Raw genomic sequence first — 19,389 nt, 5'->3', positions numbered from 1 at the left:
CTGTTACATACCTGACGAGGTATTGTTCCATACCTTTTTTGTTACATACCTGACGAGGTATTGTTGCCCCACTTAGTGATGCTATCCCTAACACAATAATAGGCATCCAACAACAAAAGTCAGTGACTACAATAATGGTCATTTTTCTCGCCATGGTAGCATCAGCTCTGCTATCCCTAGATCGGACAGTTGTCCGAGATTTCTTTGCCACACCAAACATCCAGCCGTAAGCCAGTGCTATGAAAGTGAATGATATGAAATTGAGAGCCAAGAAAACAGATACCGAGTACTCCCAGCCATGCGGCCTTTCAGGAGTGATGTGCAGGGCTAAGCACACCCCTGACCGTCCGTAAAAGTTGGAAAAATAGTTAATTGGCATCAAAGGTACTCCAGCTAACAGAAGTACCACGGTCCACACTCCAGCCATGATGAAGGATGTCTGCTTTGTGCTCAAGCGTCTCATCCGGAACGGGAAAATAATACAGAGAAACCGGTCTAAGGTTATGATGGTTAAAGTTGACACCGAAAGTTCGCTGGACAGAGTGGAAAGAAAGCCAGAGAACTGACAGAGAAGGCTGTGTTTCCAGTAACTGGCGTAAATAAAGTAAATTCCTCGGTAGTAAAAGTCCACAGCCGCTATAATAAGCAAGTAGATACCCATTAACATGTCTCCTATCGCCAAGTTCGTGATGAGGAAGGAGTGGACCTGAAAACAAAATTTTCGTTTTGATGAAGGAAGTTTACAAAGAGACATGCAATAAACACAACCCACCCCCATGCATTAATATACCTTAACACAACAACGTAAATTCTTAACAAAATAACTATCAGGTTTCCAGTAGATATGTAACACACTTCATATAAAATATTGTAAATATCAGCATTGTCCCTTTCTGCTAATTCTCTAAACAAACACTCGAACAACAAAGCACCTTTTTTGTCAGTATCTTTCTTTGGTTCGTTTTAGATTCCGCTCAAAGCTACACGAAGGTTATTTGTGTTTATCACTGCATATATGTTTGTTTGTTTTAACGCAAATCCATACATTGGGTTATTTTGCGCTCTGTTCAACGTGCGGAAATGAACCCAGGATTTTAATGTTGTTAATCTGTAATGCTACAGCTCACACACCAGAGGATTATTCCTAGTATATTGTAACACTTTCCAACAAAGGTAGTAATAACTTATGATACCTTATTATTAATTCTGTGAACACATCTCCACACTATAACCAGCATGTTTCCAGTTAAAGCAACACTTTCCAACAAAGGTAGTAATAACTTATGATACCTTATTATTAATTCTATGAACACATCTCCACACTATAACCAGCATGTTTCCAGTTAAAGCAACACTTTCCAACAAAGGTAGTAATAACTTATGATACCTTATTATTAATTCTATGAACACATCTCCACACTATAACCAGCATGTTTCCAGTTAAAGCAACACTTTCCAACAAAGGTACTAATAACTTATGATACCTTATTATTAATTCTATGAACACATCTCCACACTATAACCAGCATGTTTCCAGTTAAAGCAACACTTTCCAACAAAGGTAGTAATAACTTATGATACCTTATTATTAATTCTATGAACACATCTCCACACTATAACCAGCATGTTTCCAGTTAAAGCCAGCACTCCTAGAAACCAAATACACACTCGTAAGACGATATTGGACATGAGGTCTTCACAAGAGGAAAACTCGTCTGGTTCTGGATAGCACTCGACGACGTGAGTAGCGAGGCAACAAAAACGGAACTCGTCAGAATGTCTGAAATCAGTACAAAGAACATCTTGTATATCTGAACTCGTTAGAATGTCTGAAATCAGTACAAAGAACATCTTGTATATCTGAACTCGTCAGAATGTCTGAAATCAGTGCAAAGGACATCTTGTATATCTCAACAGGATGTCGTGAGGTTAAACTGTTCTTATAAAGGTACATAGTAATATAAATAACACTATACTGTTTTACGTAGTGGTATCTATAACATAGTGATATCCGTGAAAATACATTGTTCTACAAAGTTAATATCCGTAAGATTACATTGTCTTAGAGAGTTACATCCATGAAACCACATTGTCTTACAGAGTTATAGCCGTGAAACTACATTGTCTTACAGAGTTATAGCCATGAAACCACATTGTATCTAAGAACGGCTGGTATGGGTATTAACATTTCTATTAATTAAGCAGATAGCAATGTTTCGACCTTCCTGGGTCATCTTCAGGTTAATCTGATCAGTTAAAGTGTTAATACCCACATACTCTGTAACTCATTTTTATTTCAAGTGGTTTCTCCTCATCAAAAAACGATATTGTCTTACATAGTTTTGTTTCTATGAAACTACCTTGTTTTAAACAGTTGTATCCATTTTAAAGAATATTCATAAAACTACACTCTTTTATCTAATGATATATGTAAACTACACATTTTATCTAATAATACGTGTAAACTACACTGTTTTATCTAATGATATATGTAAACTACACTGTTTTATCTAATAATACGTGTAAACTACACTGTTTTATCTAATAATACGTGTAAACTACACTGTTTTATCTAATGATACGTGTAAACTACACTGTTTTATCTAATGATATGTGTAAACTACACTGTTTTGTCTAATGATATGTGTAAACTACACTGTTTTATTTAATGATATGTGTAAACTACACTGTTTTGTCTAATGATATGTGTAAACTACACTGTTTTATCTAATGATACGTGTAAACTACACTGTTTTATCTAATGATACGTGTAAACTACACTGTTTTATCTAATAATACGTGTAAACTACACTGTTTTATCTAATAATACGTGTAAACTACACTGTTTTATCTAATGATGTGTGTAAACTACACTGTTTTATCTAATGATATGTGTAAACTACACTGTTTTGTCTAATGATATGTGTAAACTACACTGTTTTATCTAATGATACGTGTAAACTACACTGTTTTATCTAATGATATGTGTAAACTATACTGTTTTATCTAATGATATGTGTAAACTACACTGTTTTATCTAATGATACGTGTAAACTACACTGTTTTATCTAATGATATGTGTAAACTACACTGTTTTATCTAATGATATGTGTAAACTACACTGTTTTATCTAATGATATGTGTAAACTACACTGTTTTGTCTAATGATATGTGTAAACTACACATTTTATCTAATAATACGTGTAAACTACACTGTTTTATCTAATGATATATGTAAACTACACAGTTTTATCTAATAATACGTGTAAACTACACTGTTTTATCTAATAATACGTGTAAACTACACTGTTTTATCTAATGATATGTGTAAACTACACTGTTTTATCTAATGATATGTGTAAACTACACTGTTTTATCTAATGATATGTATAAACTACACTGTTTTATCTAATGATATGTATAAACTACACTGTTTTATCTAATGATATGTGTAAACTACACTGTTTTGTCTAATGATATGTGTAAACTACACATTTTATCTAATAATACGTGTAAACTACACTGTTTTATCTAATGATATATGTAAACTACACAGTTTTATCTAATAATACGTGTAAACTACACTGTTTTATCTAATAATACGTGTAAACTACACTGTTTTATCTAATGATATGTGTAAACTACACTGTTTTATCTAATGATATGTGTAAACTACACTGTTTTATCTAATGATATGTATAAACTACACTGTTTTATCTAATGATATGTATAAACTACACTGTTTTGTCTAATGATATGTGTAAACTACACTGTTTTATCTAATGATATGTATAAACTACACTGTTTTATCTAATGATACGTGTAAACTACACTGTTTTATCTAATGATATGTGTAAACTACACTGTTTTGTCTAATGATATGTGTAAACTACACTGTTTTATCTAATGATACGTGTAAACTACACTGTTTTATCTAATGATATGTGTAAACTACACTGTTTTATCTAATGATATGTGTAAACTACACTGTTTTATCTAATGATATGTGTAAACTACACTGTTTTATCTAATGATATGTATAAACTACACTGTTTTATCTAATGATATGTGTAAACTACACTGTTTTGTCTAATGATATGTGTAAACTACACTGTTTTATCTAATGATACGTGTAAACTACACTGTTTTGTCTAATGATATGTGTAAACTACACTGTTTTATCTAATGATACGTGTAAACTACACTGTTTTATCTAATGATATGTGTAAACTACACTGTTTTATCTAATGATATGTGTAAACTACACTGTTTTATCTAATGATATGTGTAAACTACACTGTTTTATCTAATGATATGTATAAACTACACTGTTTTATCTAATGATATGTATAAACTACACTGTTTTGTCTAATGATATGTGTAAACTACACTGTTTTATCTAATGATATGTGTAAACTACACTGTTTTGTCTAATGATATGTGTAAACTACACTGTTTTATCTAATGATAGTGTAAACTACACTGTTTTATCTAATGATATGTGTAAACTACACTGTTTTATCTAATGATATGTGTAAACTACACTGTTTTATCTAATGATATGTATAAACTACACTGTTTTATCTAATGATATGTGTAAACTACACTGTTTTATCTAATGATATGTATAAACTACACTGTTTTATCTAATGATATGTGTAAACTACACTGTTTTATCTAATGATATGTGTAAACTACACTGTTTTATCTAATGATATGTGTAAACTACACTGCTTTATCTAATGATATGTGTAAACTACACTGTTTTATCTAATGATATATGTAAACTACACTGTTTTATCTAATGATATGTGTAAACTACACTGTTTTATCTAGTGATATGTGTAAACTACACTGTTTTATCTAATGATATGTATAAACTACACTGTTTTATCTAATGATATGTGTAAACTACACTGTTTTATCTAATGATACGTGTAAACTACACTGTTTTATCTAATAATACGTGTAAACTACACTGTTTTATCTAATAATACGTGTAAACTACACTGTTTTATCTAATGATGTGTGTAAACTACACTGTTTTATCTAATGATATGTGTAAACTACACTGTTTTGTCTAATGATATGTGTAAACTACACTGTTTTATCTAATGATACGTGTAAACTACACTGTTTTATCTAATGATATGTGTAAACTATACTGTTTTATCTAATGATATGTGTAAACTACACTGTTTTATCTAATGATACGTGTAAACTACACTGTTTTATCTAATGATATGTGTAAACTACACTGTTTTATCTAATGATATGTGTAAACTACACTGTTTTATCTAATGATATGTGTAAACTACACTGTTTTGTCTAATGATATGTGTAAACTACACATTTTATCTAATAATACGTGTAAACTACACTGTTTTATCTAATGATATATGTAAACTACACAGTTTTATCTAATAATACGTGTAAACTACACTGTTTTATCTAATAATACGTGTAAACTACACTGTTTTATCTAATGATATGTGTAAACTACACTGTTTTATCTAATGATATGTGTAAACTACACTGTTTTATCTAATGATATGTATAAACTACACTGTTTTATCTAATGATATGTATAAACTACACTGTTTTATCTAATGATATGTGTAAACTACACTGTTTTGTCTAATGATATGTGTAAACTACACATTTTATCTAATAATACGTGTAAACTACACTGTTTTATCTAATGATATATGTAAACTACACAGTTTTATCTAATAATACGTGTAAACTACACTGTTTTATCTAATAATACGTGTAAACTACACTGTTTTATCTAATGATATGTGTAAACTACACTGTTTTATCTAATGATATGTGTAAACTACACTGTTTTATCTAATGATATGTATAAACTACACTGTTTTATCTAATGATATGTATAAACTACACTGTTTTGTCTAATGATATGTGTAAACTACACTGTTTTATCTAATGATATGTATAAACTACACTGTTTTATCTAATGATACGTGTAAACTACACTGTTTTATCTAATGATATGTGTAAACTACACTGTTTTGTCTAATGATATGTGTAAACTACACTGTTTTATCTAATGATACGTGTAAACTACACTGTTTTATCTAATGATATGTGTAAACTACACTGTTTTATCTAATGATATGTGTAAACTACACTGTTTTATCTAATGATATGTGTAAACTACACTGTTTTATCTAATGATATGTATAAACTACACTGTTTTATCTAATGATATGTGTAAACTACACTGTTTTGTCTAATGATATGTGTAAACTACACTGTTTTATCTAATGATACGTGTAAACTACACTGTTTTGTCTAATGATATGTGTAAACTACACTGTTTTATCTAATGATACGTGTAAACTACACTGTTTTATCTAATGATATGTGTAAACTACACTGTTTTATCTAATGATATGTGTAAACTACACTGTTTTATCTAATGATATGTGTAAACTACACTGTTTTATCTAATGATATGTATAAACTACACTGTTTTATCTAATGATATGTATAAACTACACTGTTTTGTCTAATGATATGTGTAAACTACACTGTTTTATCTAATGATATGTGTAAACTACACTGTTTTGTCTAATGATATGTGTAAACTACACTGTTTTATCTAATGATAGTGTAAACTACACTGTTTTATCTAATGATATGTGTAAACTACACTGTTTTATCTAATGATATGTGTAAACTACACTGTTTTATCTAATGATATGTATAAACTACACTGTTTTATCTAATGATATGTGTAAACTACACTGTTTTATCTAATGATATGTATAAACTACACTGTTTTATCTAATGATATGTGTAAACTACACTGTTTTATCTAATGATATGTGTAAACTACACTGTTTTATCTAATGATATGTGTAAACTACACTGCTTTATCTAATGATATGTGTAAACTACACTGTTTTATCTAATGATATATGTAAACTACACTGTTTTATCTAATGATATGTGTAAACTACACTGTTTTATCTAGTGATATGTGTAAACTACACTGTTTTATCTAATGATATGTATAAACTACACTGTTTTATCTAATGATATGTGTAAACTACACTGTTTTATCTAATGATATGTATAAACTACACTGTTTTCATAGTAGAACTACATCATTTTACTCACAATTTTTTTAACATTGTTAGACCCACGAATACTCGACTCTCCATGTGCGTTACCTTGTTGTAGGTCAAATCTCTGAAAATAAAGAAACTTCTGAGATGTGTTGTGCAAACAGCTATCGTTTTGTGACTTTATTTTTAAACATATACGATTACATTAAAATACCAGTTGATAGATGATATCTTAGGATTCATTTATACCTAACACATATCAGAGAAATGTAGTTTTAGATAAATGTGCAAACTTTGGAATAACTCACAATGAGAATAACTTGTCCAAGCCGTTGAAGACACCTTCATTTAGATTCTTCAAATAGTTGTGTGATAAGTCACTGTCAGAAAAAAACAACAGTTATGTTACTAATATTGTAACCTATGTACCATTGCAGTCATATTACCAAATTGTAACCTATGTAGCATTTAAGTTATGTTACCAATATTGTAACGTATATAGCATTTAAGTTATGTTACCAATATTGTAACCTATGTAGCGTTTAAGTTATGTTACAAATATTGTAACCTAAATAGCATTTCAGAAAAACGTAATTATTTATGGAATTTAAAAACACACCCATCATTATATACGTCTGAAACAAACAAAAATTATTTAATCGTTGTAACTTTAAAAAACACATACACATTTAAAGTACACCCTGCATAGATCAAAACTAGCGAGATTCACACACGTACTTGAACATTTAAAGTACACCCTCCTTAGATCCAAACTAGCGAGAATCACACACGTACTTGAACATTTAAAGTACACCTTCCTCAGATCTAAACTAGCGAGATTCACACACGTGCTTGAACATTTAAAGTACACCCTCCTTAGATCCAAACTAGCGAGAATCACACACGTACTTGAACATTTAAAGTACACCCTCCTTAGATCCAAACTAGTGAGACTCACAAACGTGCTCAATGAAAGAAAAGACTTACAGATGGAGTAGCGAACGGAGGCCAAGAAAAGCGTTTCGAGAGACATTGAATATATTCTGATGGCTCAAGTCCCTAAAGGATGAAAAATGTTAGTGGATGATATTCAAATACGGAGATAAAATGTAAAATTATTATATATCATTTTAAATAAAATATAGTGATGTATTATATACAATGTTGAAACAATATACCATTTAATAACACTACAAAACCTGACTGTAATATATTTGTTTGGAAGGTCAGTGTTAATACCTTTACATACTACTAGAGGTAGATAAGAGTAGAATCACAGAAACATCTGAAGGGTTATAAAATGATAGGGTATAAGGGTTGGAGGCTAAACTTAGTTATATATCTTCAAGACTTCGATACTTTAACAAGAAACAAGTACTAATTAACAAAATAATTACTTGAATATAAGACATCTCTACGTAGTTATTAAATAATAATTATCTAATAAGTTCAACTTAAACAGTTAACTCCATGTTGAAGAATTCAAGTTAATACTATGTATCGTTGAAGACATGGGGACCGATATGGCCAGGTGGTTAAGACTCGTAATCAGAGGATCGCAGGTTCGAATCCGCGTTGCACCAAACATGTCCGCCATTTCAGCCTTGGGGGCGTTATAATGTGAAGGTCCATCCCACTATTCATGGGTAAAACAGTAGCCCAAGAGTTAGCTGTGGGTGGTGATGACTAACTCTAGTCTTAGTAGGGACGGCTAGCGCAGATAGCCCTCTGTGGTTTTGTGCGAAATTTAATAAAAAACAATCTTTTTAATAAAGTATACATTATTATATTTACAAAATACGTAATATAATATTTGACTTACAAATACATAATAATACATTAAACCTACATAATATGTATTACATTATCAAAGCTACAGAATGCGTAATATATAATATTAAACTCACAAAATATGATTAAGAATATTAGACTTATAAAGTATTTATTATAATGTGAAACCTAAAACTATATGGTAGAATAAGAAACTTACAATGTTTTCAAGGACGATAGTCCACTGAAAGCTGCTAAATCAATTTCTTGTATGAAGTTTCCCTTCAAATTCCTGAAAACGTGATATTAAAAATAGAATAAAACAAAACTATATAAAGATCCTAATTTGTTAAAAAATGTTACAAATAAATAACCTTGAGAAATGCTACAAGTGCTAAACAAATGTAAAATCCATGGAATTACTGAACATCATACGAAACCTACATATTCACTCAGTGTGAGAGTTGATATAATATATATGTAAGAAAATACACTAAATACAATGCACTAAATACAATGTACTAAATACAGTGGTTGCGCAACAAGCATCTCGACGCGGTTAAACCGCCGCACTTCAGCGTGTTTCTCATTGGTGGGCAGTTACAGGCACTTACCACAAAAACTACAAACTGAAGCGTGTTTCTCGTTGGTGGGCAGTTACAGGCACTTACCACAAAAACTACAAACTGAAGCGTGTTTCTCATTGGTGGTTAGTTACAGGCACTTACCACAAAAACTACAAACTGAAGCGTGTTTCTCATTGGTGGGCAGTTACAGGCACTTACCACAAAAACTACAAACTGAAGCGTGTTTCTCATTGGTGGGCAGTTACAGGCACTTACCACAAAAACTACAAACTGAAGAGTGTTTCTCATTGGTGGGCAGTTACAGGCACTTACCACAAAAACTACAAACTGAAGCGTGTTTCTCATTGGTGGGCAGTTACAGGCACTTACCACAAAAACTACAAACTGAAGCGTGTTTCTCATTGGTGGGCAGTTACAGGCACTTACCACAAAAACTACAAACTGCTTCGCGATTCCCCAATAATTCTCAAACCATTCGTGACCCCGTGAGAAACCCTCAGGTTAAGAACCACTGCTCTAGATAGTCCAACCCGCTTACAAGACAATATTTATAGTAAAGTGGGCAAGACTGAACTTCATTGTTTGGCTGGATACAGTATAACTGTATATGTAAAATGTTTTAGCCCTAACTCAAGTCTACGCAGAAGTTTAACGAATCATTACAAGCTTTGTTGATGTAATGGAATGTTCCTCTACTCATGGCTGATAACCCCTTCCATGTATATGATACAGAATATCTCATTCTTCAGGGACTTAGTCGTGAGCCTTAAGGCTTAAACGCTAGAAATCGAATTTTGACACCTTTGGTGATTATATCACTGATAGTTCACTGGGTATGTTTGTGTGTAAATCGATAAACAGAGTACCACCTTGGAACATGAGAAACCAAACCACAAGGTCTATATTATCTTACTCAAAATCAACACCAGAATGTAAAACGGTGTACATGAAACTTTGAAAGTAACATCAAATAATAGAACTATTTCGTTGTTGCTAAACCTAGAGCGACACAATTAGCTCTCTGTGCACTATCTACTATTAATAATAATCTCACACAAAATTATAAGTGTTATCTGTCCTGTCCTTTCAGAATCCCAAAATGTAGTATATGGTTGGCATATTTCCATCAAAACATCGTATTCGTCATGTGTAACCGAAAAGCCCAGATCTGGTTAGAATTGTTACGTTGGTTAAAGAAAAAGAGCTACATTATTCATAATTAGAATCAGCTACGAATAGCAGGAATATAAGATCATGTTCGAGTCTCTACATTTCAATACAAACTAAAGTAAGAGTAATATGTAGATTATAAAAGTTATAACATCTGGTAGACAAAGCATTTCAATATCCCCTATATGCTATTATAGAAAAGGATAAACTGTGTAGTCAACTAAACGAAGGTGTATTTATTAAAATATGTTCCTATCCTACTACTGTAAGTAAGAATAAACTGTGTAGTCAACTAAACGAAGGTATATTTATTAAAATATGTTCATATCCCACTACTGTAAGTAAGAATAAACTGTGTAGTCAACTAAACAAAGTTGTATTTATTAAAATATGTTCCTATCCCACTACTGTAAGTAAGAATAAACTGTGTAGTCAACTAAACGAAGGTATATTTATTAAAATATGTTCCTATCTTACTACTGTAAGTAAGAATAAGCTGTGTAGTCAACTAAACGGAGGTGTATTTATTAAAATATGTTCCTATCCTACTACTATAAGTAAGAATAAACTGTATAGTCAACTAAACGAAGGTATATTTATTAAAATATGTTCATATCCCACTACTGTAAGTAAGAATAAACTGTGTAGTCAACTAAACAAAGTTATATTTATTAAAATATGTTCCTATCCCACTACTGTAAGTAAGAATAAACTGTGTAGTCAACTAAACGAAGGTGTATTTATTAAAATATGTTCCTATCCCACTACTGTAAGTAAGAATAAACTGTGTAGTCAACTAAACGAAGGTATATTTATTAAAATATGTTCATATCCCACTACTGTAGGTAAGAATAAACTGTGTAGTCAACTAAACAAAGTTGTATTTATTAAAATATGTTCCTATCCCACTACTGTAAGTAAGAATAAACTGTGTAGTCAACTAAACGAAGGTGTATTTATTAAAATATGTTCATATCCCACTACTGTAAGTAAGAATAAACTGTGTAGTCAACTAAACAAAGTTGTATTTATTAAAATATGTTCCTATCCCACTACTGTAAGTAAGAATAAACTGTGTAGTCAACTAAACAAAGTTGTATTTATTAAAATATGTTCCTATCCCACTACTGTAAGTAAGAATAAACTGTGTAGTCAACTAAACGAAGGTATATTTATTAAAATATGTTCCTATCCCACTACTGTAAGTAAGAATAAACTGTGTAGTCAACTAAAGGAAGGTGTATTTATTAATATATGTTCCTATCCGACTACTGTAAGTAAGAATAAACTGTGTAGTCAACTAAACGAAGGTGTATTTATTAAAATATGTTCCTATCCCACTACTGTAAGTAAGAATAAACTGTGTAGTCAACTAAACGAAGGTTTATTTATTAAAATATGTTCCTATCCCACTACTGTAAGTAAGAATAAACTGTGTAGTCAACTAAACGAAGGTGTATTTATTAAAATATGTTCCTATCCCACTACTGTAAGTAAGAATAAACTGTGTAGTCAACTAAACGAAGGTGTATTTATTAAAATATGTTCATATCCCACTACTATAAGTAAGAATAAACTGTGTAGTCAACTAAACGAAGGTATATTTATTAAAATATGTTCATATCCCACTACTGTAAGTAAGAATAAACTGTGTACTCAACTAAACAAAGTTGTATTTATTAAAATATGATCCTATCCCACTACTGTAAGTAAGAATAAACTGTGTAGTCAACTAAACGAAGGTATATTTATTAAAATATGTTCCTATCTTACTACTGTAAGTAAGAATAAACTGTGTAGTCAACTAAACGGAGGTGTATTTATTAAAATATGTTCCTATCCTACTACTGTAAGTAAGAATAAAGTGCATAGTCAACTAAACGAAGGTATATTTATTAAAATATGTTCATATCCCACTACTGTAGGTAAGAATAAACTGTGTAGTCAACTAAACAAAGTTGTATTTATTAAAATATGTTCCTATCCCACTACTGTAAGTAAGAATAAACTGTGTAGTCAACTAAACGAAGGTGTATTTATTAAAATATGTTCATATCCCACTACTGTAAGTAAGAATAAACTGTGTAGTCAACTAAACAAAGTTGTATTTATTAAAATATGTTCCTATCCCACTACTGTAAGTAAGAATAAAATGTGTAGTCAACTAAACGAAGGTGTATTTATTAAAATATGTTCCTATCCCACTACTGTAAGTAAGAATAAACTGTGTAGCCAACTAAACGAAGGTATATTTATTAAAATATGTTCATATCCCACTACTGTAGGTAAGAATAAACTGTGTAGTCAACTAAACAAAGTTGTATTTATTAAAATATGTTCCTATCCCACTACTGTAAGTAAGAATAAACTGTGTAGTCAACTAAACGAAGGTGTATTTATTAAAATATGTTCATATCCTACTACTGTAAGTAAGAATAAACTGTGTAGTCAACTAAACAAAGTTGTATTTATTAAAATATGTTCCTATCCCACTACTGTAAGTAAGAATAAACTGTGTAGTCAACTAAACAAAGTTGTATTTATTAAAATATGTTCCTATCCCGCTACTGTAAGTAAGAATAAACTGTGTAGTCAACTAAACGAAGGTATATTTATTAAAATATGTTCCTATCCCACTACTGTAAGTAAGAATAAACTGTGTAGTCAACTAAAGGAAGGTGTATTTATTAAAATATCTTCCTATCCCACTACTGTAAGTAAGAATAAACTGTGTAGTCAACTAAACGAAGGTGTATTTATTAAAATATGTTCCTATCCCACTACTGTATGTAAGAATAACCTGTGTAGTCAACTAAACGAAGGTGTATTTATTAAAATATGTTCCTATCCCACTACTGTAAGTAAGAATAAACTGTGTAGTCAACTAAACGAAGGTTTATTTATTAAAATATGTTCCTATCCCACTACTGTAAGTAACAATAAACTGTGTAGTCAACTAAACGAAGGTGTATTTATTAAAATATGTTCCTATCCCACTACTGTAAGTAAGAATAAACTGTGTAGTCAACTAAACGAAGGTGTATTTATTAAAATATGTTCATATCCCACTACTATAAGTAAGAATAAACTGTGTAGTCAACTAAACGAAGGTATATTTATTAAAGTATGTTCATATCCCACTACTGTAAGTAAGAATAAACTGTGTAGTCAACTAAACAAAGTTGTATTTATTAAAATATGTTCCTATCCCACTACTGTAAGTAAGAATAAACTGTGTAGTCAACTAAACGAAGGTATATTTATTAAAATATGTTCCTATCTTACTACTGTAAGTAAGAATAAACTGTGTAGTCAACTAAACGGAGGTGTATTTATTAAAATATGTTCCTATCCTACTACTGTAAGTAAGAATAAACTGTATAGTCAACTAAACGAAGGTATATTTATTAAAATATGTTCATATCCCACTACTGTAAGTAAGAATAAACTGTGTAGTCAACTAAACAAAGTTGTATTTATTAAAATATGTTCCTATCCCACTACTGTAAGTAAGAATAAAATGTGTAGTCAACTAAACGAAGGTGTATTTATTAAAATATGTTCCTATCCCACTACTGTAAGTAAGAATAAACTGTGTAGTCAACTAAACGAAGGTATATTTATTAAAATATGTTCATATCCCACTACTGTAAGTAAGAATAAACTGTGTAGTCAACTAAACAAAGTTGTATTTATTAAAATATGTTCCTATCCCACTACTGTAAGTAAGAATAAACTGTATAGTCAACTAAACAAAGTTGTATTTATTAAAATATGTTCCTATCCCACTACTGTAAGTAAGAATAAAATGTGTAGTCAACTAAACGAAGGTGTATTTATTAAAATATGTTCCTATCCCACTACTGTAAGTAAGAATAAACTGTGTAGTCAACTAAACGAAGGTATATTTATTAAAATATGTTCATATCCCACTACTGTAGGTAAGAATAAACTGTGTAGTCAACTAAACAAAGTTGTATTTATTAAAATATGTTCCTATCCCACTACTGTAAGTAAGAATAAACTGTGTAGTCAACTAAACGAAGGTGTATTTATTAAAATATGTTCATATCCCACTACTGTAAGTAAGAATAAACTGTGTAGTCAACTAAACAAAGTTGTATTTATTAAAATATGTTCCTATCCCACTACTGTAAGTAAGAATAAACTGTGTAGTCAACTAAACAAAGTTGTATTTATTAAAATATGTTCCTATCCCACTACTGTAAGTAAGAATAAACTGTGTAGTCAACTAAACGAAGGTATATTTATTAAAATATGTTCCTATCCCACTACTGTAAGTAAGAATAAACTGTGTAGTCAACTAAAGGAAGGTGTATTTATTAAAATATGTTCCTATCCCACTACTGTAAGTAAGAATAAACTGTGTAGTCAACTAAACGAAGGTGTATTTATTAAAATATGTTCCTATCCCACTACTGTATGTAAGAATAAACTGTGTAGTCAACTAAACGAAGGTGTATTTATTAAAATATGTTCCTATCCCACTACTGTAAGTAAGAATAAACTGTGTAGTCAACTAAACGAAGGTTTATTTATTAAAATATGTTCCTATCCCACTACTGTAAGTAAGAATAAACTGTGTAGTCTACTAAACGAAGGTGTATTTATTAAAATATGTTCATATCCCACTACTATAAGTAAGAATAAACTGTGTAGTCAACTAAACAAAGTTGTATTTATTAAAATAAGTTCCTATCCCACTACTGTAAGTAAGAATAAACTGTGTTGTCAACTGAACGAAGTTCTATTTATTAAAATATGTTCCTATCCCACTACTGTAAGTAAGAATAAACTGTGTAGTCAACTAAACGAAGGTGTATTTATTAAAATATGTTCCTATCCCACTATAGTATGTAAGAATAAACTGTGTAGTCAACTAAACGAAGGTATATTTATTAAAATATGTTCCTATCCCACTACTGTAAGTAAGAATAAACTGTGTAGTCAACTAAACGAAGGTATATTTATTAAAATATGTTCCTATCCTACTACTGTAAGTAAGAATAAACTGTGTAGTCAACTAAACGAAGGTGTATTTATTAAAATATGTTCCTATCCTACTACTGTAAGTAAGAATAAACTGTGTAGTCAACTGAACGAAGGTGTATTTATTAAAATATGTTCCTATCCCACAATAGTATGTAAGAATAAACTGTGTAGTCAACTAAACGAAGGTATATTTATTAAAATATGTTCATATCCCACTACTGTAAGTAAGAATAAACTGTGTAGTCAACTAAACGAAGGTATATTTATTAAAATATGTTCCTATCCCACTACTGTAAGTAAGAATAAACTGTGTAGTCAACTAAAGGAAGGTGTATTTATTAATATATGTTCCTATCCCACTACTGTAAGTAAGAATAAACTGTGTAGTCAACTAAACGAAGGTATATTTATTAAAATATGTTCATATCCCACTACTGTAGGTAAGAATAAACTGTGTAGTCAACTAAACAAAGTTGTATTTATTAAAATATGTTCCTATCCCACTACTGTAAGTAAGAATAAACTGTGTAGTCAACTAAACGAAGGTGTATTTATTAAAATATGTTCATATCCCACTACTGTAAGTAAGAATAAACTGTGTAGTCAACTAAACAAAGTTGTATTTATTAAAATATGTTCCTATCCCACTACTGTAAGTAAGAATAAACTGTGTAGTCAACTAAACAAAGTTGTATTTATTAAAATATGTTCCTATCCCACTACTGTAAGTAAGAATAAAATGTGTAGTCAACTAAACGAAGGTGTATTTATTAAAATATGTTCCTATCCCACTACTGTAAGTAAGAATAAACTGTGTAGTCAACTAAACGAAGGTATATTTATTAAAATATGTTCATATCCCACTACTGTAGGTAAGAATAAACTGTGTAGTCAACTAAACAAAGTTGTATTTATTAAAATATGTTCCTATCCCACTACTGTAAGTAAGAATAAACTGTGTAGTCAACTAAACGAAGGTGTATTTATTAAAATATGTTCATATCCCACTACTGTAAGTAAGAATAAACTGTGTAGTCAACTAAACAAAGTTGTATTTATTAAAATATGTTCCTATCCCACTACTGTAAGTAAGAATAAACTGTGTAGTCAACTAAACAAAGTTGTATTTATTAAAATATGTTCCTATCCCACTACTGTAAGTAAGAATAAACTGTGTAGTCAACTAAACGAAGGTATATTTATTAAAATATGTTCCTATCCCACTACTGTAAGTAAGAATAAACTGTGTAGTCAACTAAAGGAAGGTGTATTTATTAAAATATGTTCCTATCCCACTACTGTAAGTAAGAATAAACTGTGTAGTCAACTAAACGAAGGTGTATTTATTAAAATATGTTTCTATCCCACTACTGTATGTAAGAATAAACTGTGTAGTCAACTAAACGAAGGTGTATTTATTAAAATATGTTCCTATCCCACTACTGTAAGTAAGAATAAACTGTGTAGTCAACTAAACGAAGGTTTATTTATTAAAATATGTTCCTATCCCACTACTGTAAGTAAGAATAAACTGTGTAGTCAACTAAACGAAGGTGTATTTATTAAAATATGTTCATATCCCACTACTATAAGTAAGAATAAACTGTGTAGTCAACTAAACAAAGTTGTATTTATTAAAATAAGTTCCTATCCCACTACTGTAAGTAAGAATAAACTGTGTAGTCAACTAAACGAAGGTATATTTATTAAAATATGTTCCTATCCTACTACTGTAAGTAAGAATAAACTGTGTAGTCATCTGAACGAAGTTCTATTTATTAAAATATGTTCCTATCCCACTACTGTAAGTAAGAATAAACTGTGTAGTCAACTAAACGAAGGTGTATTTATTAAAATATGTTCCTATCCCACTATAGTATGTAAGAATAAACTGTGTAGTCAACTAAACGAAGGTATATTTATTAAAATATGTTCCTATCCCACTACTGTAAGTAAGAATAAACTGTGTAGTCAACTAAACGAAGGTATATTTATTAAAATATGTTCCTATCCTACTACTGTAAGTAAGAATAAACTGTGTAGTCAACTAAACGAAGGTGTATTTATTAAAATATGTTCCTATCCTACTACTGTAAGTAAGAATAAACTGTGTAGTCAACTGAACGAAGGTGTATTTATTAAAATATGTTCCTATCCTACTACTGTAAGTAAGAATAAACTGTGTAGTCAACTAAACGAAGGTATATTTATTAAAATATGTTCATATCCCACTACTGTAAGTAAGAATAAACTGTGTAGTCAACTAAACGAAGGTATATTTATTAAAATATGTTCCTATCCCACTACTGTAAGTAAGAATAAACTGTGTAGTCAACTAAACAAAGTTGTATTTATTAAAATATCTTCCTATCCCACTACTGTAAGTAAGAATAAACTGTGTAGTCAACTAAACGAAGGTATATTTATTAAAATATGTTCCTATCCCACTACTGTAAGTAAGAATAAACTGTGTAGTCAACTAAACGAAGGTGTATTTATTAAAATATGTTCCTATCCCACTACTGTAAGTAAGAATAAACTGTGTAGTCAACTAAACGAAGGTGTATTTATTAAAATATGTTCCTATCCCACCACTGTAAGTAAGAATAAACTGTGTAGTCAACTAAACGAAGGTTTATTTATTAAAATATGTTTCTATCCCACTACTGTAAGTAAGAATAAACTGTGTAGTCAACTAAACGAAGGTGTATTTATTAAAATATCTTCCTATCCCACTGCTGTAGGTAAGAATAAACTGTGTAGTCAACTAAACGAAGGTATATTTATTAAAATATGTTCCTATCCTACTACTGTAAGTAAGAATAAACTGTGTAGTCAACTGAACGAAGTTCTATTTATTAAAATATGTTCCTATCCCACTACTGTAAGTAAGAATAAACTGTGTAGTCAACTAAACGAAGGTGTATTTATTAAAATATGTTCCTATCCCACTATAGTATGTAAGAATAAACTGTGTAGTCAACTAAACGAAGGTATATTTATTAAAATATGTTCCTATCCCACTACTGTAAGTAAGAATAAACTGTGTAGTCAACTAAACGAAGGTATATTTATTAAAATATGTTGCTATCCTACTACTATAAGTAAGAATAAACTGTGTAGTCAACTAAACGAAGGTGTATTTATTAAAATATGTTCCTATCCCACTATAGTATGTAAGAATAAACTGTGTAGTCAACTAAACGAAGGTATATTTATTAAAATATGTTCATATCCCACTACTGTAAGTTAGAATAAACGGTGTAGTCAACTAAACAAAGTTGTATTTATTAAAATATGTTCCTATCCCACTACTGTAAATAAGAATAAACTGTGTAGTCAACTAAACAAAGTTGTATTTATTAAAATATGTTCCTATCCCACTACTGTAAGTAAGAATAAACTGTGTAGTCAACTAAACGAAGGTATATTTATTAAAATATGTTCCTATCCCACCACTGTAAGTAAGAATAAACTGTGTAGTCAACTAAAGGAAGGTGTATTTATTAAAATATGTTCCTATCCCACTACTGTAAGTAAGAATAAACTGTGTAGTCAACTAAACGAAGGTGTATTTATTAAAATATGTTCCTATCCCACTATAGTATGTAAGAATAAACTGTGTAGTCAACTAAACGAAGGTGTATTTATTAAAATATGTCCCTATCCCACTACTGTAAGTAAGAATAAACTGTGTAGTCAACTAAACGAAGGTGTATTTATTAAAATATGTTCCTATCCCACTACTGTAA

The 19,389-nt window shown here is 30.2% G+C and overlaps 1 protein-coding gene across 1 annotated transcript in view; it reads right to left on the bottom strand.

The window, feature by feature from the left end:
- The window catches only part of LOC143245836 (G-protein coupled receptor GRL101-like), a 72,109-nt gene extending 61,707 nt beyond the window's left edge, over nt 1-10,402 (bottom strand). The window contains exons 1-7 of the mRNA XM_076492092.1: nt 10,368-10,402; nt 9,088-9,159; nt 8,085-8,156; nt 7,406-7,477; nt 7,150-7,221; nt 1,582-1,780; nt 50-706 (exon numbers count right to left, since the gene is read on the bottom strand). Coding sequence (XP_076348207.1) covers nt 50-706; nt 1,582-1,780; nt 7,150-7,221; nt 7,406-7,477; nt 8,085-8,156; nt 9,088-9,159; nt 10,368-10,402 — 1,179 coding nt within the window. The remainder of the gene's footprint in view (nt 1-49; nt 707-1,581; nt 1,781-7,149; nt 7,222-7,405; nt 7,478-8,084; nt 8,157-9,087; nt 9,160-10,367) is intronic.
- Nucleotides 10,403-19,389: the final 8,987 nt, after the last annotated feature.

This window comes from Tachypleus tridentatus, chromosome 3 (genome assembly GCF_004210375.1).
Source record: "Tachypleus tridentatus isolate NWPU-2018 chromosome 3, ASM421037v1, whole genome shotgun sequence".
NCBI classification, from domain to species: domain Eukaryota; kingdom Metazoa; phylum Arthropoda; class Merostomata; order Xiphosura; family Limulidae; genus Tachypleus; species Tachypleus tridentatus.
The sequence above is the reverse complement of the archived record's forward strand: the minus strand, read 5'-3'. Positions and strand labels throughout refer to the sequence as shown.